Below are 22,678 nucleotides of genomic sequence, written 5' to 3'. Positions count from 1 at the left end.
TTTTGTAGAATGTAGCTATGGCAGTGCTGAGAAGGAAATTTATAGTACTTGTATTAGGATTCTCTAGAGAAACTAAGCCAGTAGACTAGACCTCAGTTACATATGAGGGGAGATTTATTACAGGAATCGGCTCACGTGGTTGTGGAGCCCGTGAAGTCTCAGTCGGCCAGATGCAAGGTAGAGACCCAGGAAACTCGGCGGTATAATTTAGCCCAAATCCACAGTCCTAAGAACCAGCAGCTCTGATGTCCCAGATCAAGAAGAGACAGAATTTGTCCTTCCCTCACCTTTTTCTGTTGCTATTCCGTTTGAGCCCTCAATGAATTGGATGATGCTTGCGTGTATTGGGGCTTCCCTGGTGACTCAGACAGTGAAGAGTCTGCCTGCAGTGCAGGAGACCCAGGTTTGATCACTAGGTCAGGAAGATACCCTGGAGAAAGAAATGGTTACCCACTCCAGTATTTTTGCCTGGAGAATTCCATGGACAGAGGAGCCTGGCAGACTACAGTCCATGGGCTTGCAAAAAGTCAGACATGACTGAGCGACTAACTGCCTATATTGGTGAGGACATATGTCTTTACTGAGTCTACTGAACCAACTATCTCTTCCAGAGACACCCTCACAAACACATCCAGAAACAATGTTTTACCAGCTCTCTTGTTAGCCTGGTCAAGTCCACACAAAAAATCAACTGTCACAGCACTAAATAATGACATTGAAAAAGAAACACCAATGACAGAAACTGAAATTTAAATTATGCCATTTGCAGTCACCACCCCCAAAGAAGTACCTAGGTGGACACCTAACAAAATCCATATAAAATCCATGTGCTGAAAAGAACAGAACATTGATGAAGGACTTTAGAGATACAGTATGAAACTTGCCCAGTGAAAAGAAGAGGGTTTTAAAAGTCAATTCGTGACTTGTATGATTTGGGGAAATCTACAGAATGATTTTTGAGTTTTGGTCACCATCTTTAAAAAGGATGCAATCTTTTCCTCACAGGTTTTTATAAACATTAGACAAGTTTGCTTTTTGTTTAACATAAGGCAAGTTGGTGGATGTGACAAAAGTTTTATAAAATATCAGTGCTATACAAATATTAGTTATGTTTGCACAAAAAGTAAGATAGGTCCTGAAAATGTAGAAAATCTTTTGATCATTGTTTCCAGCAAAATAACTGGCCAAAACTGTCATTTACTATAAGCATTTTGAACAGTAGCTTAACTATAGTAAATATGGTTGTAATCATATGTATCTGTTCTTTTATTTCTAGTAAATAGATTCAATTGAGTGGTTATAAATTGTGTCATTTAGATAGCTATCATAATATCTTATATATTTAATGTCTTATTTAATACCAATAATAATTTCCAAACGAATGAGTATAGTAACTTGTTATTGATACATTTTATATTCTCTTTTTTTCATTTCAGGTCAATGAATACATTTTTGATAATTTATCTAATAATCCTTATTTCTGAAGCCATCATCAGTACTATCTTGAAATATACATGGCAAGCTGAAGAGAAATGGGATGAACCTTGGTATAACCAAAAAACAGAACATCAAAGAAATAGTAGTAAGGTATTTTATGGTGCCTTTGACTCTGTTATAAAGAAAATTTTATTCTTTGGAAATTTTGTATCTTTTAATGTTTTGTAGTGTCTTCTGATAGGAGTTACCACTGTCATCCCCTGAAAGTATTATTGTTGAAGGATATCAAAAGGATATTGCATGTGAAGAGTAGCCCACATGTTTGTATTGGTACGCTTTTTACATTTTAGGACGTAAGCAATTACATTCCCTATGGCATAACTAGAACGGTTAAAGATCACAAAAATTTAGATTATCTGTATTGGCATTCCATTTCAGTACTGGATATTGAAATTTTTACTCCATTTACTGTATATTATAGATTAACTAAAGAGTAAATTAATTAATTTTCATTTCTATCAGAGTAATTCACTGGGCTTCCCTGGTGGCTCAGCAGTTAAGAATCTCCACCTGTGATGCAGGATACGCGGGTTCAAACCTTGGGTCAGGAAGATCCCCTGAAGTAGAAAATGGCAACCCATTCTTGTCTAGAAAATTACATGGACAGAAGAGCTTGGCGGGCTACAGTCCATGGTGTTGCAAAGAGTCAGACCTGCCTGAGCAGCTGGGCACAGGCTTGCGCACAGGCACAAAAAGTAACAAATTCAGTAATTTGGTTTTAACCTTTTTTTCTTTCTCTTTGTTTAAGATTCTAAAGAGCAGTAAATGTGTTGAAAGGACAATTCGATAAATGAATTTCAACTCATGAGGCTATTCTGTTTCAGAATATAGTTGATAGTCTATTTAAATGCTTAACTGATTATTTTCTTCAGTGATGATAAAGAAATTCTCATGTTTTTTCTTACCAAAAATCATTTTTTCCCCACAGATTCTGAAATTCATTTCAGACTTCCTTGCTTTTTTGGTCCTCTACAATTTCATCATTCCAATTTCATTATACGTGACAGTGGAACTGCAAAAATTTCTTGGATCATTTTTTATTGGCTGGGACCTTGATCTCTATCATGAAGAATCAGATGAGAAAGCTCAAGTCAATACTTCTGATCTGAATGAAGAACTTGGACAGGTAAAAATGATCCTTTTGTTTTTTTAATTTGTTATTTTTATCAAAACAATAAAAGTACAAAGAATAATAAAACTAAGTATTACAAAACTTATGCTAAAAAACAGCCCCACTTTCTTTGCTCCACAACTTATTTCTTGTTTCCCATTTTGAAATCTTAAGCTGTTCTTCATTATTTAGCACTGTATTTTTATATGGTATTCTTTCTGGATTTTTAAAATTGAGACATTATTTACTATGAAATATAAAGATATAACCCTTACACTATTCCTTCTACACACATACCCAGACATATACCCACTTTGCCTCTCCATAGCTCCCCAATATTATTAAATCACAATTTGGGATTTAATAAATATTCACTTGTTGACATTATTAGAACTGTTCTGTTATTGTTTATTAACTCCTAGTTCTCTCTGTGTGCTGTGTAGTACTATATTTACATTTTTCTTAGGTATTTTGGTTTTGTTACACTTAATTGTTCTGTTTTTCCATTCACTTAATTTTCATTTACCACAAACAAATCTGACAAGTGTATGAACCATCTCTGCACATATTCAAACACAGCAGGTAATCTAGGATTTCCTTTCTCTTTTTTTATTCTGTTGCTTGCTTTCTCTTTTGAAACCTTTCATTTTTCTGCTTCAATTTGGACTTCTTTCTGGGCCAGCATCTCAGCTGTCACCCTGTTTACAATCTTCTCTTTGTGCAGTGAATCTGAAATTTTATGATGATACACTTTGGTGTCTTTTTTTTACTCCCGTTGGGCAAAGAACTCTGAGTCCTCTTAATCTAGAAACATGTCCTTCACTTCTAAGAATTTTCCTTATTTCTTTGGTAACAAGTTTTTTCTGTTTTGTGGAATTTTATTTCTGAAATTTTTTAATTTGGGTGTCAGACCATTTATCCTGATTTCCTAATTCTCTTTGACTTTGAATTTTCGTTTCTGTGTTTTTATAATATGCTTTCTGGGAGAAGTCATGCACTTTTATCTTTCCACCTATATTTTGATTTATTTCTATTATAATATTTTAAATTTCTGATATTATAGTATATCAGAACAGTGTGTTTGTTTGGCCGTGCCCTGTGGTTTGCAGGACCTTAGTTCATCAGTTCTACTGTAATGTGACATATCCATTCCTAAAAATCACTGTGCTGTGCAAAATTACTTAGTAAAAACCACAGGGTTTATGGGAAAATGGGATTGGGGTATAACAAAAACTTTGTCAGTAATACATTTAAAATGAAAAGAGAGGAACCTAATGACAACAGTACTTGCTAAATTATTAAGAAATACAATAAACATGGTGGATACAATAAATAAGTAGTACAATAAATATGGCAGTTTATCTTGAAAAAGACCTAAAGTATACTTTTAGAAGTGGCCATCAGAAGTATTGCAGCTGGTTTTTGTTTGTTGTTTGAATTTATTTATTTGACTGATGGGTCTTGGTTTCAGCATGTGGGGGCATGCAAGGTAAGATCTTTCAGTTGCAGCATGTGAAATATAGTTCCCTGACCAGGGAACTATTTCTGTTGTTTGTTCAACAAAAACTATCAGTCACCTCTATAGATAAACGTGACCCTAAAGATGCCACAGACTTAGAAAAGTATATAGATTTTAAATGTTTTGCGTTATCCTGTCTCTGGCATCATTAATTATTTGTAGTCTCACCATCAGTGTATCAGTGTTAATTGGCAAACAGCATCAGGAGACAGAGGGCAGCTTGTTGTTGTTTGTTTGTTTGTCTAATATAAGACCCTGAACAGAAAGTTTGTTTTCTTTTCTCTCTCTAGGTGGAGTATGTGTTTACAGATAAAACTGGTACACTGACAGAAAATGAGATGCAGTTTCGGGAATGTTCAATTAATGGTACAAAATACCAAGAAATCAACGGTAGACTAGTATCCGAAGGACCAACACCAGACTCTTCAGAAGGAAACTTATCTTATCTTACTAGTTTATCCCATCTTAACAATTTATCCCATCTTGCAACCAGTTCCTCCTTTAGAACCAGTCCTGAAAATGGAACTGAACTAGTAAGCAATTTTTAAATTAATAAATAGGAATTTCATTTGAAATTCCTTGAAATAGTAATTCTTTGTAGTTGGTGGGTTGTAGAAGAAAATGTTTTAAGTATTAGTGGGGCAAGAAATATACATTTGAAATGTTTATACTTTGGTTCAGCACTGAGAATTTATAGTCATAAGACAGCTTAAATTGTCACTTATGTATCTACTTTAGTTCTCTAGGTGTTTAAATGAGACTAGGTTAAGGAAAGCACTTTCTGCCTTGAAGTAAATAAGACTTTGTTAAGGAACAGAGCTTAAATTTATTTAATACCGTTTCCATCTCAATTCTGCCACAAAATAGTTTTCACCCTTACTTGCAATTTGGTTATGTCTACTAAAAAGATAGTCAGATGTTGAAGGGTCATAAGCAAACATGACATCTTAACTCCTTGGAGTCAGAAGCAGCCAGCTAGCTATTACTTATACAATTCAAGAATATAGCACTCTTGTTCTACATCTTATTTTATCAAATTACAAACTGTATTTATTGGCATTTTTTAGAAGTTTGTTTCTGATTTCCTACATGTTATTTGGTATTGATACTTTTATTGTGAATATTAATTATATTTCTACAGAATAAAGAACATGATCTCTTCTTTAAAGCAGTCAGTCTCTGTCACACTGTGCAGATTAGCAGTGTTCAGACTGATAGCATTGGTGATGGGCCCTGGCAGTCCAACTTTGCACCTGCCCAGTTGGAGTACTATGCATCTTCACCAGATGAAAAGGCTCTTGTGGAAGCTGCTGCAAGGTAGTTTAAGTATAATTTTCAAATCTTCAGAAGAATACCTTTCAAATAAAAGTGTGAAAATACAAGAAAATACTTTTAAATTCTCAGACAAAAATCAAAAGCACAAAAAGATATTTTAAATAAGAATGTGAAATGTCGTTAATTTTGTTGTCAAGCTTGCATTAAGTCGTGTTTTGAAGAGATCTCTTTAAAAGTCTACTGCATTCTGCATGTGTGCTCAGTCCTGTCTCACTTTGTGACCCTACCGACTGTAGCCTGCCAGATTCCGCTGTCTGTGGGATTTCCCAGGAAAGAATACTGGAGTAGTTTGCCATTTCCTCCTCCAAGGGATCTTCCCAACCCAGGGACCGAACCTACATCTCCTGCATTGGCAGGCAGATTCTTTACCTGCTCAGCCATTGTGGAATACCCATACCCAAAGTTAACAACAAGCCAAAGTAACTTTGTTGCATAAATTAACACATTTATTATAGGCTAGCAATGTTATCAAATGATGACACTTCTACTGGTCCTTCAATTCCTTCAGTCTTCTGATGGCAAATTTTACTGTCACAGCAGAAGTAGTGTTGTATTAGGTCCAGGCACCACTAGCTACTGTCTGATTGCTATGAAATATGTTGTGAAAAATACTTGTGTGTGTATTGTTTTGTACCTACTCTAATCCTTTAAATTCTTAAAAATAATGCTATATATACTCAAAGGAAATACTTTAAAATACATCTTAAACTTATATTTTAAATGTTTACTCAAGTTATATTGTAAAATATGAAATGTTGTTATTGTTCAGTCACCCAGTCATGTCCAACTCTTTGCAACCCCATGGACTGCAGCATGCCAGGCCTGCCTGTCCCTCACCATCTCCTGGAGTTTGCCCAAGTTCATAGTGCCCAAGTCCACTGACTCGGTGATGCCATCCAACCATCTCATACTCTGTTGCCCTCTTCTTCAGCCTTCAGTCTTTCCCAGCATCAGGGCCTTTTCCAGTGAGTAGCTGTTTGCATCAGGCAGCCAAAGTATTGGAGCTTCAGCTTCAGCATTAGTCCTTCGAATAAGTATTTAGGGTTGATTTCCTTTAGGACTGACTGATTTGATCTCCTTGCTGTCCAGGGGACTCTTAAGAGTCTTCTCTAACACCAGTTTGAAAGCATCAGTTCTTTGTCACTGTGCCTTCTTTATGGTCCACCTCTCATCCTTTATATCTTATATTTCTTTCTTCTTTTATTTCCTAGATTTGGCATCGTGTTTATTGGTAATTCTGGAGAAATTATGGAAGTTAAAACTCTTGGAAAACTGGAACGGTAATTTTTTTCTATATGTAATTTTCTATGTATTAAATACTATAAAACAGGTATTGGTAAAATGACCCAGAAGCCAGATCTGGCCTACAGCTTGTTTTTGTATAGCCTACAGACTAACTTACATTTTTAAAGCGTTTTCAGAAACAAAAATGCAACAGAGATCATATATGATGTTCACAGACTAAAGGATTTACCATCTGGCACCTTTAAAGTTTACCAAGGCCTGCTCTAGAATGATGTCAGTGTTACATTGTATCTCATCTCAATAATAATATAATGATCTGAATCTTTCATCTATACTTTAGCTTAATGGTTCTTGAATTTACTCATGTGTTTATTTTTACATGTAAGGGTAATGAGTTTTGTAAGTTTCTACTCACTAAAGAAAAATTTCTTTATTTTTCCTATGATTTTTATCTTTCAAACATTAAGGAACTGTTGTATCATTTCCAGTACTTCTTCTGTTGGATAAATTAGTCCATTCTTATCATATTCATATATCTTATTGTAATTTTTATCAGTTCTGATCACATCTCAGCTCCAGCCCTGCTCATCCAAACTATGCTTTTCTGAACTAAATAGTGCCCAGTCTTTGACTACTTTTATCTGGGACCCTGTCTAGCTCATATTATCAAGTTCCACATTTGACCCATCACACACCAAATTCTTCTACAGCTCCCTAGAGAAATCTCCCCCGCCAGCCCACCCCGGCCAGCTGTACACATGTGCCCTGTCCTAGGTTTAGAATCACTGCTATAATGAGCCTCTGTTACTGATGTGAGGGCTTATATTTCTCAGATGTGTTTGGGCAGAAAAAAGGATTTAGAATCAGTCACCCTTTTTAGTGAGGAAACATGAAGCTGGGCAGATCTGGATTCCAATCCTTTCTTTGCCACTCATATGCTTCTTTGGCTTAGGCAAATGAATATGCCTTTTTGAGTTTAATAGTCTGCATCTGTAAAGTGAGATAAGACCTATATCCTTTGGTTTTCATGGATGTTAAATGATAGAAGGTATGTAAAGTATGTGGCATTTGGTTAAGTATTAGACTGATCAAAATGGTCATTCAGGTTTTCCCATGAGATCTTTTGGCAAAACTTGCATGAACTTTTTGTCCAACCCAATAATTAATAAATGTCTGTTCCTTTTTTTTCTATCTTGTATTATTAATTGACTCATGATCCATTATCTTGAAAAATATAGTTGAGATTAATTTATTGTTCTGAATTAACCATTTTATCTCTTATGGGGGTTCTTTCCAAATAGTCACTTAATATTATTCAAAAAGTAAAGATTTTGTCTTTCTTATTTTTTTTTGCTTAGATACAAGCTGCTTCATATTTTGGAATTTGATCCAGATCGTAGAAGAATGAGTGTAATTGTTCAAGCACCTTCAGGTAACAAATCTAAACTTTTATGAATTTGTACTTATTCAATATTGTATCTAGTACAGTTTTTTAAATGTTCATTTTTCTTTTTAGGTGAGAAGCTTTTATTTGTTAAAGGCGCTGAATCATCTGTTATCCCTGCATGTATAGGTGGAGAAATAGAAAAGACCAGAATTCATGTAGATGAATTTGCTTTGGTAAGTGCAAACTTCTCTTATTTTAAAAAAATAACCATTAAAAATATATATGAAAGATACTTGCATTAGTATTTTATCAAAAATTATAGTAATTCTGTAGTTCTGTTACATTATGTGTTAGTTCCTCATTCTTTGGTTAAATACTGACCTTTTAACCTGCAAACATGTATCTTCTGTTTGAACCTATTACAGCCAGAGTACTTATGGCTTTAAGGACCTCTCAGATTGCTGTGTTAGAAAAGGAGGGATTTCCCTCGTGGTGTAGTGGTTAAGACTCTTGCTTCCACTGCAGGGGGCACAGGTTTTTATTCCTGGTCAGGGAATTAAGATCCCACACAGCACAGCCAAAAAAAGGAGGGGATTATACAAAAAAATCTCAAGAATGTGTAAACCTGAAACCCTTATACATGCTGTGGAAATATAAATGATATGGCCAACTTAGAAAACAGTTTCACAGTTCCTCGTACAATATAGAATAATATAGAGTTACTATATGAGTCAAGGTATACATCCAATAGAATTGAAAATATACCTCTAACAAAAACTTGGACACAAATATTTGTAGCAGCTTATTGACTATGCCAAAGCCTTTGACTGTGGATCACAATTAACTGTGGAAAACTCTTAAAGAGATGGGAATACCAGACCATCTGACCTGTCTCTTGAGAAACCTGTATGCAGGTCAGGAAGCAACAGTTAGAACTGGACATGGAACAACACACTGGTTCCAAATAGGAAAAGGAGTACGTCAAGACTGTATATTGTCACCCTGCTTATTTAACTTATATGCAGAGTACATCATGAGAAACGCTAGGCTGGAAGAAGCACAAGCTGGAATCAAGATTGCTGGGAGAAGTATCAATAACCTGAGATATGCAGACAACACCACCCTTTTGGCAGAAAGTGAAGAGGAACTAAAAAGCCTCTTGATGAAAGTGAAGGAGGAGAGTGAAAAAGTTGACTTAAAGCTCAACGTTCAGAAAACTAAGATCATGGCATCTGGTCCCATCACTTCATGGGAAATAGATGGAGAAACAGTGGAAACAGTGTCAGACTTTATTTTTTGGGCTCCAAAATCACTGCAGATGGTGATTGCAGCCATGAAATTACAAGATGCTTACTCCTTGGAAGGAAAGTTATAACCAACCTGGATAGCATATTTAAAAGCAGAGACATTACTTTGCCAACAAAGGTCTGTCTAGTCAAGGCTATGGTTTTTCCAGTAGTCATGTATGGATGTGAGAGTCGGACTATAAAGAAAGCTGAGCGCCAAAGAATTGATGCTTTTGAACTGCGGTGTTGGAGGAGGCTCTTGAGAGTCCCTTGGACTGCAAGGAGATCCAACCAGTCCATCCTAAAGGAGATGAGTCCTGGGTGTTCATTGGAAGGACTGATGTTGAAGCTGAAACTCTAATACTTTGGCCACCTGATGTGAAGAGTTGACTCATTGGAAAAGACCCAAATGCTGGGAAGGATTGGGGGGCAGGAGGAGAAGGGGACGACAGAGGATAAGATGGCTGGATGGCATCACCGACTCAATGGACATGGGTTTGGGTAGACTTGGGGAGTTAGTGATGGACAGGGAGGCCTGGCGTGCTGCAATTCATGGGGTCGCCAAGAGTCGGACACGACTGAGCGACTGAACTGAACTGAACTATTCCTAATAGCTTAAAAAATGGAAAAACGCAAATGTCTGTCAACTTTGAATGGATTAAACAGTGTCCTATCTGTATAATGGAATATTAATTGGCCCTTAAAAGAAATGGTGTTCCTTGTTAAGTGAAAGAAGCTAGTCACAAAAGGCCACATATTCTGTTTATATGAAATATCCAGAAGAAGCCAGTTCATAGAGCCAGAAATCAGATTAGTGGTTGCCAGGAGCTGGAGGAAGGGGTAAAAGGGAAGTGTCTGCTAATGAGTATGGAATTCCTTTTGAAGGTGATGAAAATGTTCTGGAATCAGATAGTCGTAATGATTGCATGACTTCATGAGTACACTAAGGATCACCTAATTGTACTCTTTAAAGTGAATTATGGTATGTGACTTACGTCCCTCTTAATAAAAGAATGTAGGAGTATCTTACAGAATACAGTGCCACGATTCATGTGAAGAGGAAACTTATTAAGCAGTTCTGTCTCAGTCTTAAAGCCTCATGATCTCTCATTTCTGCATTTCTGTAAATGTTTGCTTCATACTTATCTCTATCAATCTGCCTCCTTACAGTTTCTTTTCTCCTTTTACTTATTTTCTAATTGTTTATGGTCTAGTTCATCTACCACACCCTAACATCTGTAAGAACAAAGATATTCTACTTTTCTGTCATTTTAATATCTAGAACAATGCTTTCACTAAGCTGGAACTCAATAAATACTTGTGGAATGAATTAATTTCATTTATGTATAACTCTCATAGTCTCTTGGCTTATTTAAGAAGAAGGGGTGTTTATAAAGGTAGGTCATATGTAAATCAAGGAAAGCCAATACTTAGAAATCTACTTAGTGTCATATAGTATTTTAAAGCCTTTCCTTTCTGAGTCCTTTTATTAGAATCTTTATTTTAGGTTTTTGTGAGGAAAATGTAAGAAAAAGAACTTTTATAAGTTTTCAGAGTTAGATACCAACTTTCAAATATTAACACCATAAGAAAAATTGACAATCACATAATCAAACATGTATTCCTAAGTTTTGTGTAATTCCAAATCACTGGTGAAGATATTATGATACAATTAAAAATCATTCATTCGATGGCTCTAGAAAAGTATTGGTTGATTGATAATGACTACCTTACAGTCCTCTTTATTTAAATTGTGAATTTGTCATACCATGAAGCCTCAGGAAATTATAGTCCCCTTTGCTTAAAAAAACTTTTTTAAGTAGATAAAAGTGAATTTATAGTGGTTAAAACAAGAGAGTAGAACCTAGTGCTGCCTCTTTTGATTGGCCTGAAGGTACCTTTGTAGACCTTTTATGCTTTCCTGGTAGAAAGTTTTAAAATTATAGATAGATCATGTTTATGATCTTGTCTAGGGTCTGTAATGTTCTACAATACAGTGACCTTAATTATTATGAGCAACTTTTTAAGAACCCATCAGAAATTGAAAGAGCAATGATAATATGTATCCCACAATTCAGGTGACTGGGGTTTTATAACAGTTTCCTATCACTAGATGGTGATAATTTTTAAATTATTGATAGTTGATTTTTGGTAATGGTATCCTCAGTTTATTTCAATGACTTTGATTCCCCATTAGTTATTTTCATTCAATTTTGTCTTTAATTTTTCTCTTTTAGAAAGGGCTAAGAACTCTGTGTATGGCCTATAGGCAGTTTACATCTAAAGAGTATGAGGAAATAAATAGACGTTTATTTGAAGCCAGGACCGCCTTGCAGCAACGGGAAGAGAAATTGGCAGGTGTCTTCCAGTTCATAGAGAAAGACCTGATATTACTGGGAGCTACAGCAGTAGAAGATAAGTAAGTATCAGATAAATAGCCAATGTCATTTTTCTCATAAGAATTTTTTTAACCAAGTATTTCTAGTATATGACAAACTCCATTTTTTTTAACATTTTATAATGACTTAATATATTTAAAATAAAAAGTTAAAGCCTTAATGTTTCCCAGGCCATACATATAATTTTTTTCCTAGTCAGCTATCTGAAATACTTGATAGAATCCAGCCGTGTATAGTTCTCAGTTTTTAGACAACTACTCGGTGTACCACTCAAAGATTTTAAACTCTTGCTTAATTCTCCAGCCTCACCTCCTACGATTGTCACCTTCTGCTTTACATTTCAGCAGTACCAAACTGTAGTTTTCTGAACATCAGTGAAGACTGTTTTAACTAAAACTGTTCTGCTTTTGCCTTTTTTCCTTTGCAAAGCTGTGCCTTCTGCCCGGATCATTTTTCTCTTATCCATCTATGAATACCCATTCATAAATTATAGTTCATATATTACCCGCACTCTTTAGAAAGACCTTTCCTGACTCCTAATAGTATTAAAAATTCTCTTCTTTGGGAAGCCTTCATGTTTTGTAGATAGTTTCTGCTGTTGTCCTTGTGACAATATATTATAGCTACTTGTTTGAAGACTTTCCACTCGGTTAGCCTGTGAATTCCATGCCATCTATTTACTTATTGCCTTGTTCCCTAGCCTCTCTCTCCATGTATGTTTCAGTTTCTTGAATTATTGAATTCTACAAATTAAGTCTATTGTTAATGTTTTTTTCTACCAGCTAGATCTAAGGGTGTTTGCATTTTTTTAAGATCTAGTGTTCATTTACTTTTCAGTGATCCTTGTGAGATTTCTGAGACTCTCTGAAGTTATGTAGACCTTCATTGTCTGTAGTCTGATTTTTGAACTACGGATTTAAGAGATTTTCTTACCAAAAAAGAAAATCTTCTAATTTGAAATTTAAGACTTTTAAGAAATAAGCTTATCTACCTAAAGAAACAAAAAACCTATACATAGAAAACTGTAAAACACTGATGAAAACAATGAATATAGTAAAGTTGCAGGATATAAAATTAGCACACAGAAATCCCTTGCATTGCTATACACTAACAATGAGAAAACAGAAAGAGAAATTAAGGAAACAATACCATTCACCATTGCAACAAGAAATAAGTTTGTGAAGACTGTATAGTTCAGTTCAGTTCAGTCGCTCAGTCATGTCCAACTCTTTGCGACCCCATGAATTGCAGCACGCCAGGCCTCCCTGTCCATCACTAACTCCCAGAGTCCACCCAAACCCATGTCCATTGAGTCGGTGATGCCATCCAGCCATCTCATCCTCTGTCGTCCCCTTCTCCTCCTGCCCCCCAATCCTTCCCAGCATTTGGGTCTTTTCCAATGAGTCAACTCTTCACATCAGGTGGCCAAAGTATTGGGAGTTTCAGCTTCAACACCAGTCCTTCCAATGAACACCCAGGACTCATCTCCTTTAGGATGGACTGGTTGGATCTCCTTGCAGTCCAAGGGACTCTCAAGAGTCTTCTCCAGTACTACAGTTCAAAAGCATCAATTCTGCACTCAGCTTTCTTTATAGTCCAACTCTCACATCTATACATGACCACTGGTAAAACCATACCCATGACTAGATGGACCTTTGTTGGCAAAGTAATGTCTCTGCTTTTTAATATGCTGTCTAGGTTGGTCATAATTTTCCTTCCAAGGAGTAAGCGTCTTTTAATTTCATGGCTGCAGTCACCATCTGCAGTGATTTTTTGGAGCCCAGAAAAATAAAGTCAGCCACTGTTTTTACTGTTTCCCTGTCTATTTGCCATGAAGTGATGGTATAGTTAGTTGGTTCTATGAAAATCGACTTCAAAGTACAGTCTTAAAATACAAAGTTGTAGATTTTATATTTAAGTGTACATAGTGCTCCAACATATTAATACCCTGTGAGCTTCAAAATACCAAATATGTTTACAGTGGTATTATCTGTAACCAAAATGAAGAGGAAGGAAACTTTACAATTGTTAGAATTCATACATGTTCTCATCAAGGCAGTATTGACCCAAGTGATTAGTATCTGTTACCTCAAATGCCCCACAACTCTGGTATGCCCGTTGTTACAAATGTGTCAGCACACAGTTGTAGATTTTGTATTAGCCAGGTAATCACTGATTTGGGTTATTCTTGTTTTTTCCCTAGTGGGAAAAAAAGTCAGTTGTATTACTATACTGTAGCATTCCTAGGTTAAGGAGTTCAGAATTACCCTACTTGTACTTGTTTACACTTAAAATTCAGTCAAAAAAGTATTCTCTACTACTAATTTGTTTCTTTTGTTTTCAGACTACAAGATAAAGTTCGAGAAACTATTGAAGCTTTGAGAATGGCTGGTATCAAAGTATGGGTACTTACTGGAGATAAACATGAAACAGCTGTTAGTGTGAGTTTGTCATGTGGACATTTTCACAGAACCATGAACATCCTTGAACTTCTAAACCAGAAATCAGACAGTGAATGTGCTGAAAAATTGGGGCAGCTTGCCAGAAGGTAAGAATATAGTTACCTGCATCATGGAGTTCAGGGTTCAGGAAGCTATTGCCCAGTGAACCCAAAATATGGCCCACTGCCCTTTTTTATAGCCCATGCGCTCAAAATAACTTTTCCATTTTTTAATGGATGAAAAAGAAGTCAAAGAAGAGTAATATTTCATGGTGTGAAAATTACATGAAATTAAAAATTTAGTGCACATAAATTTTATTGGAACAGAGCCACATTGGTTCATTTACATATCAGCAAAGGCTTTTGTGCTATAACAGCGCAGTTGAGTAATTGGGCCAGAGCACTTTTATCATTTCTCATTGCTGCTTGATACAGTGTAAATCACAGTGACACAGTGATAACTCAGTAATGTTTTCTCTGCCACACTGCTGTATGGCATTTTCGTATATTTTTATTGTCAGTATTTAACTATCATGTCCAACATAAAAAGAAAAATGGACTTTTAATATCACACTCTTAAAGCACAGTGGAGTGTTGATTATTATCAAATTAGATGGCAAAGCATTGTGTTTATTATTCAGTGACAGTAAGCTTTAATATACTGCCTATTTCAGATATAATCAAATATGAAATATAAAATCTCATTACCTATGGTTCTTTTGTAATAAAATGTAAAATCTCATTACAGATCAGCATTAACAGATGGACATGTGCCAGCTGACTTTGATAGAGGACATTAACTTTGAATCCCAATTAAAATGTTCTTTCCCTGCCAAGAAAAAGATTTCTATTCTATTATTTTTAAAATTGTATTTAATTATTATTACATTTTCTTAAAAATTTTTGTCAAAATTTGTTTCTTTAGTAGTATAAGAACCTATATAATACCTTCGATTTAGTCTCATGGCCTGCAAAGCTTAAAGTTGAAATATTTACTTCTGGTGCTATATAGAAAACATTTACCAACCAGTGATATAGTTCACATGACCATACTGGGAAATGCATCTGCATTTTACTGTTCAAAGATACTTTCATAAGTATATATGCTCTTACTTTGTTCTGTTTTTCTCTAAACCTGCTTCTTTAGGTAGATCAACTTTTTTTAGGAGCCCTCATTTAACAGTTTCTTTAAGTTTTATTTCTTTATGGCCGTGCTGGGTGCCTTCATTGCTGTGCAGGCTTTTCTCTAGCAATGAGCAGGCTTCTCATTGTGGTGGCTTCTCTCACTTCGGAGCATGGGCTCAAGGGCATTGTGAGCTTCAGTAGTTGTGACTCCTGGATTTTAGAGCACAGTCTCAGTAGTTGTGGTACACAGGCTTAGTTGCCCTGCAGCCTGTGGAATCTTCCCAGATCATTGATCGAACCCCCTGTATCTCCTCCGTTGGCAGGCAGATTCTTCACCAGAGACACCAGGGGAGCCCCAGGTTTTTTTTTTTTTCTTTTTTACCTTAAATAGGAGTGCTTCAGTGTAAGCATGCGGGTTGCTTGTATGTAGGTATCTGAGATGTCCTACTGATATCTCTCTTTGCAGTCTTGTGATAATTAATGCAGAAAAACAAATACGAAAAGACAGTGCCACAATTGTCACCGTACATTCAGTGCTTTATTTATGTTTGTTATGCAGGGATTGATGTGATACTAAATTTTGGATTTTATCCGAGAAAAGCTTATTTAAGGAATGTTTTAAAGAGACAGTACAACTTTCAGAAAGATCTTTGCTTGAGCTCAAAAAAGGTGATAGATCTAGGTTAATGACGCGGGTTTTGAAGCAATGCCAACACTATTGTGGCTACTTAAGCATTTAAGGGCATAATGTCCAGAACTCCCTAAAATATACAAACTAATTGTTCAGAATCATTTACTTCTTAAATATTACTTCTGATTATAAAAGTAATAAATACTCATTTTAAAGCACTGAAAATAAGATATGATGATTAGTAATATAATACAGCCATCTGAAGATAATTATTTATATTTTCAAATATTTTTAAGTCTTCTATATATGTGCTTTTGGTGAGTCTGTTAAGATCATGGGTATTGTTCATTTCCCTTTTTGTACAAAAGCTGTATTATAAAGTGAATATTATACCTTGAAATTAATTTTAGGCTTGCTATGTGAAATGTATGTTTCAGAGATACCATCTTCTTAGTGGAATATATTTTCTTCCTGTTTTTTTCTCTTTTGCTGAGCCTCAAAGCTTGTGGGATATTAGTTCCCCAACCAGAGATTGAACCCAGATCTCTGCAGTGAGAGCACAGAGTCCTAATCACTGGACCACCAGGGAATTCCTGAAGTATGTTTTCTGAGTTAACCATATAAGTCAATAGGATTTTGATTTATAGACTTTCAGGAAGTATCTATTCTAAAAATCTTGGATATAGCAAAAAAATTCCATATCTTTCAAAGCTTTAGTGTATGTGTCTAATCCTTCAAAACCACATTGATTATCTCCTATGTAGGCGTTTGGGACAGTCATGTAAGGTGTGTTGTTTATTCCCAGAATACTTACAATGTGTCAGAAAAAAGAAGTAAATATACTGTCACAACCATCACGACTGAATTGTAACTGAGGCAAGAACAGAGAGCTGTCTGTGGACCAAAGTGGGAAACTTAGCCCAAGTTTATCCTAGAAACAGCTCTGTACATTAGAACGTTGTACATTGGAACTCATGACTGTTGTCTCCTGTTTTGAGATGTAAACTTGTCAGAAAATAACACCAAGAATCAAAGTGGCCCATGTATGCAAATTCCCAGAGCTGAGCAGCTCATTCAGGCAATTGATAGTAGCTACGTATGGCCAGGGAATGGAGTGGATGGGACAGGATGTGGGAAATACTGAAACATGAGGCTACAGAAGCAAGCAGATGCTACCTTACTATGTGCCAGAACTGTGAGGGGCCTTTCCATATTGCATAGATATTACACCATGGATTGTGTATGCTGATTTATGAAGCCTGTCCAGAGAAGATCCTCACTTAGTGTCCCTTGGGAATGTTCCCAAGGAAAGCTTACCTAACCTGTCCTGCCCTTGGCTGCCGCTGCTTCTGAGACCATGCGCTCAGGCAGTGCTTATACTGAATGCCTGTAGGCAGCAGGGGCTGCTAAGGAAGTTCAGCCCACAGAGAGGAAACATAGTCAGTTTAGATGCCGATTTCAGGTACTGGAGAATTGATAAAGGAAGTATACATTTTTTAAAGTTTATATTATAAATGTTAATTGCTTTCCACTTATTATACAGTGCAACACTATAGTTACTAGGCATACAATGAAGACATCATTTTAACTTACAGAAAAGATTTAAGTATTAGACTGAAAATCATCAGTATGTTTAGTTTTCATAACTTACTGCTCATTTAATAGTCTTCTCACTTATCATTTAAAAATTGAGGGAATAGCCACTATGGAAAATGGTATAGAAAAAATTTTAAACAGAACTACCATGTAATCCAGCAGTTCCACGGCTGGATATTTATACAAAGGAAATGAAGTCACTGTCTCAGAGAGAGCCACACTCTTGTGTTCACTGCAGCTTTATTCACCATAGCCAAGAATGGCAGCAACCTAAATATCCATTAATGTGTGTGTGGACAGTGAAAATGTGATGTTCCTTCCACACATGAAGGAATATTATTCACCCATAAAAAAAGAAGGAAATCTTGCTTTTTGTGATAACACGGATGGATCTTGGCAACATTATGCTCAGTAAAATAAGTCAGACAGAAACAAATACTTATATGTGAAATCTAAAAAAACCAGTGATAGAATGGTGATTGCCAGGAGCTGGTCTGTGGGGGAGATGGGGAGGTGATAGTCTGGGGTACAAACTTCTAGCTTATATATAAATGAATAAGTTCTGGGGATCTAATGTACAGTATGGTGGCTATAATTAACAGTACTATATTATATATTTGAAAATTGTAAAGAGAGTAGCTCTCAAGTCTTACCACCACGACAAAAAAAAGTTTTTACATGAAAGGATGGAGGTGTTAATTAACCTTATTGTAGTAATCATTTTTGCAGTATATATATGTATCAGATCATGTTGTGTACCTTAAACTTATATATATGTCAGTAATATATCAATAAAGCTGAGAAAAAAAAATAAAATGAAAATGTATGGGTGTTTCTCAGTAGCATTCCTGCTATACCATGAACCCAGTGGTGAACTGTAGTATTTTCCTTGTGCTGACCTGAACACAATGCTTCTCTGAGTGCTGGCCTTCAACTGCATAAGAAGCTTGCTCCAGAATGTAAATCTATACACTGCTTCTTTCACTGAGAAATTCTTATTACCAAAGGGGGAGTGGGGTGAAGCAGCTGAACGAAATAGTGTGCTCAATAATATACTTTATTTACATACTGATGCAATAACATACTTATTATGATAACATACTTGTTTTCTCTTTCTTGTCGCAAATAGTTCTCTCAACTGCCAATTATTAGACCATGTTTTGAAATAGTCCTCAGTATAGTATATGCCCACAAGGGAAGTGTTACCCATTTTCCACCATTGTAATACCTGGCATTACAATCCATTGTAGGGTTAAATATCAAGAGACAGTTGATGGTTTCTTCATTCCTTGCCTTGCTACTTAAATATACAGTGAATCTAGCTTGTAAATTTTCCTGAACATTCTTGATTTTGTTTTAACTTTTTAAAATTAGAACTTGCTAAATGTATAACTAGTTATATTTTTATTTTTCTAAGATTTTTTATACAGTTTGGGAGAATATCCTCAAATTATGAGTAACAATTCGCTTTTTAGAAAATACAGTTTCTCTGTGTGTGTGTGTATATATATATATGAATTCATTGAAAAATTGAATATCATCTATTTTACTCTTCATATCAGTCACTCCCAGTTCTACTTAATCTTAACTTTCAAATGGTAGAACTCTATTCCCTGACATGTCAGTTTTGTAACAGTGAAGTCTATGGGTGAATGATCCATTTTTCAGTAAGAATCTTTTGTTTACTAAATGAATGTAAATAATACAGCTTTATACATGTCTTACAGAGGATATCATCATTTTCTATTTTTTTAGGGTTAGAGAGGATCATGTGATTCAGCATGGTCTGGTGGTAGACGGGACCAGTCTGTCTCTTGCACTCAGGGAGCATGAAAAGCTGTTTATGGACGTTTGTAGAAATTGTTCAGCTGTGATGTGCTGTCGTATGGCACCACTACAGAAAGCAAAGGTATGTTTATTTCATAACAAGTCCCGTAGAGATACTTTGATTTAAAAGTACTCTTTAATATTAATGCCTCACCTAGTTCCATTTGGTGATATACAGTATATGAATCTTAACCAGGAGTCAGTCACTTCTCATAATATGAATTTTAACCATACACATTAGGCCTTTGGAAACTTCACAGTAAATATTGAAGTTTTATTTATTCATAATAACATAGAAATAGATCATTGTAACCTAAAAGTGACCATGTGATAGATAGCAGTTTGTGATATTCCTGAGACACAAATTTGAACTATGATAACAAGTCTCATGAGTTCGTTACTTAACTTACAGGGTGAAGGACCCTATAAGACTTCAGTTCATCTGCACCTCTAGGTCATTCTGTTGATCTTTGCTTATTCTTGCATTCTCATGAATTGATAATTCTCTTTGTTAAAAATGACTGTTAAGTGCTAAATAGAACTTTAATAAAGAGTTAAAAAGCCAATTAGTTGTGACATGAAGCTGTAGTTAAGAAATATTTAATGTTCAGCTGTGATTCAAGTGAAAACTTATACAAATATATTTTGTAACTGAAACCTTCACAAGTATATGCTTTGAAATATACCTCTAAACATATTATTCCACATATAGAGCTAATAAACTATACATCCAGTTTTTTTGGCTTTATGGAGTTTTATTACAGTGCCTATTTTATTATGATAACCCATATACCCCAGTCTGTGGACATTAAACTGGAGACCAAACAGACCTAATGCCTAAATTCTTTAGAAAAGTACATTCAAGTATTCCAAAGAAACCTTTCGTTAGATTTTATTGAATTTAATTTTGATGGCTTTTTAAATTTTTAAGAAACTTTACTACAAGAGAAACTAATTATCTTTCCTATGTATCAAATGAAAATAATTTCTGTGAGAAAAAAAAATTGCCTGACAAAGTTCAATTAATTGTAGTTAATTTTTTACACAGTTATTATTTAGCTTTTTACAAATTTAAGCTGTATTTAACAGATTCTTACATCCCATCATAAAATCCAAAGACCACAGTCTGTTTTGTTGTCATTTCTGAAAGACATTGCTAACTAACGTCTTAACGGAGACATCCCTCAAACAATGAACCCCAGTGCATATTACTGTCCAATATAAAACTAATTTTTTCATTACTGTTCTTATAACAGATCATTTCAGATAAATAATTTTATATAAATACAAGAAAATTGAAGTTTTATTGTAATTAATGAGTTGTATGTCTTTCAGGTAATAAGACTGATAAAAATCTCACCTGAGAAGCCAATAACATTGGCTATTGGCGATGGTGCTAATGATGTAAGCATGATACAAGAAGCACATGTTGGCATAGGTGATTGATATTTTTTCTTTGAACTTGTAAAGTTGGTATAATTATTTGATGATGAATTTTCCTTTTGTAGAATAAAGTACAATGTCACATATATGAATGAAAACTAAATGCAGTGGTATAATATATCACATCATATTTCTGTCAGAAACCTATCATTATTAAGCCCAATATTTAGGATTTTTTAAAAATATTTATTTGGCTGCCCTGGGTCTTAGTTACAGCATGTGGGATCTAGTTACCTGACCAGGGATTGAACCCAGGCCCTTTGTTTTGGGAATGTGGCGTCTTAGCCACATGGACCACCAGGGAAGCTGCAGGATGTTTTAATTGCAAATTTTCAAGGAAATAAATACCACTAGTAAATTTTATCTCTCCAGTTCTTCTTCCCAGTAAAGTTAGTTTAGTTTTACATGAATTTTGTACCTTTTTAAATACTTTTACACAGTATTTTTATCATTTTTAAATTATAAGTTCATGATATATATATGATATATAATTATCTTATTTTAGAATATTATTATTTACCTTATCCATTAGTCTAGAGATTTTGGAATGTATTTTAAAGATAATTTTAGAGACAGGAAATTATACCAAACTATAAAATTTCAAGTAACTTTCTAATTTAACAATCTTTATGCTAACTTTTTTCTATTTTTGCCTAAAATTTTTGTTAAATTCAGAATACTAAAATCATTTTATTATATTTATATTACCAGTCATTTCCCACTTAAACAATATTTTGACCTGTTTTCCTCAATAATTTTATTGAGGAAGCAAAAGAGAGGAGTATGGCTTTTTGTTGAAGGATAAAATTTTAGAGTTAGAAGATAGTCCTTACTCTGGAGTTGCCTGTGTGATGAGTACTGATTAGGTCCATATTTCCAGTGTATCCCTCAAATCAACTCCTTCCTCTTTGGGATAATTAACTCTTCATTTTGAAAACCTCGCTTTCTTTATATTGTTTATACTGTTGTTTCTCAGAAATCTTCACGATAATTTGATAACTAACTGTATCATATGTTAGAGTATAAAAAGCTACAGTACTTTTGATTTTATCAAAATAAAAAAGTAATATGATAACAGCCAGACCAGTGAGCAGAATCAATTCGGAACGCCTGGAAATTTAGTATGTAACAAAGGAGATGTTTCAAATAAGTAGGGAAACAAATTATTTGATTTAATAAAACACTGATATAACTAGTTATTTGGGGGGGAAAAGTGAGTCCCTTTCCATTGCTTATAGCAAAACAAATTCCAGATGGATTAGGATTTAAATAATTTTTGAAGGCTATAAAAATAATAGACTTTAGTGAATAATACTGTTATTTGAGGTATGGAAGGATCTTTTAAATACAAAACCAAAGAAAGCAAGGAACTGAAAAGGCAAAAGATCAACATGTGTGACAGAAGTAAATACTTCCCATAAAAAATTTTTTAAGACAAACTAGTAAAGAATATTTGTAAAATAGATGATAGTCTTAGTATTCCTGTTATATGAGGTCTTAAATTAAGGAGAATAAGAAAAACAGTCTAGTAGAAATCTCCCTAATAATCAAAAAGTAAGTTGAAATTGCCTGTCAGATTGGCAAAAATACCCTGAAATTGACCAGGGGTATGGACTTCCCAGGTGGCACTGTGGTTAAAGAACTCCCCTGCCAATGCAGGAGATACAAGAGATGGGGTTCAATCCCTGTATCAGGAAGACACCCTGGAGTAGGAAAGAGCAGCTCACTCCAGTTTTCTTGCCTGGAAAATTCCATGGACAGAGGAGCCTGGTGGACTACAGTCCATGGGTTCTCAAAGAGTTGGACACAACTGAGCACACACACATGCAGATTAACA

The 22,678-nt window shown here is 35.0% G+C and overlaps 1 protein-coding gene across 6 annotated transcripts in view; it reads left to right on the top strand.

The window, feature by feature from the left end:
- The window catches only part of ATP11B (ATPase phospholipid transporting 11B (putative)), a 111,629-nt gene that overhangs the window by 48,946 nt on the left and 40,005 nt on the right, over nucleotides 1-22,678 (top strand). For all 6 annotated transcript variants that reach the window (XM_065943366.1, XM_065943367.1, XM_065943365.1 and 3 more), the window contains 11 exons: nucleotides 1,437-1,587; nucleotides 2,426-2,623; nucleotides 4,418-4,660; nucleotides 5,269-5,444; nucleotides 6,674-6,742; nucleotides 8,066-8,139; nucleotides 8,224-8,327; nucleotides 11,618-11,799; nucleotides 14,124-14,327; nucleotides 19,327-19,480; nucleotides 20,734-20,836. In XM_065943366.1, coding sequence (XP_065799438.1) covers nucleotides 1,437-1,587; nucleotides 2,426-2,623; nucleotides 4,418-4,660; nucleotides 5,269-5,444; nucleotides 6,674-6,742; nucleotides 8,066-8,139; nucleotides 8,224-8,327; nucleotides 11,618-11,799; nucleotides 14,124-14,327; nucleotides 19,327-19,480; nucleotides 20,734-20,836 — 1,658 coding nt within the window. The remainder of the gene's footprint in view (nucleotides 1-1,436; nucleotides 1,588-2,425; nucleotides 2,624-4,417; nucleotides 4,661-5,268; nucleotides 5,445-6,673; nucleotides 6,743-8,065; nucleotides 8,140-8,223; nucleotides 8,328-11,617; nucleotides 11,800-14,123; nucleotides 14,328-19,326; nucleotides 19,481-20,733; nucleotides 20,837-22,678) is intronic.

The sequence above is a fragment of the Muntiacus reevesi genome, chromosome 8 (assembly GCF_963930625.1).
Source record: "Muntiacus reevesi chromosome 8, mMunRee1.1, whole genome shotgun sequence".
Classification (NCBI taxonomy): domain Eukaryota; kingdom Metazoa; phylum Chordata; class Mammalia; order Artiodactyla; family Cervidae; genus Muntiacus; species Muntiacus reevesi.
This window is presented reverse-complemented; position numbering and strand designations above follow the sequence as displayed.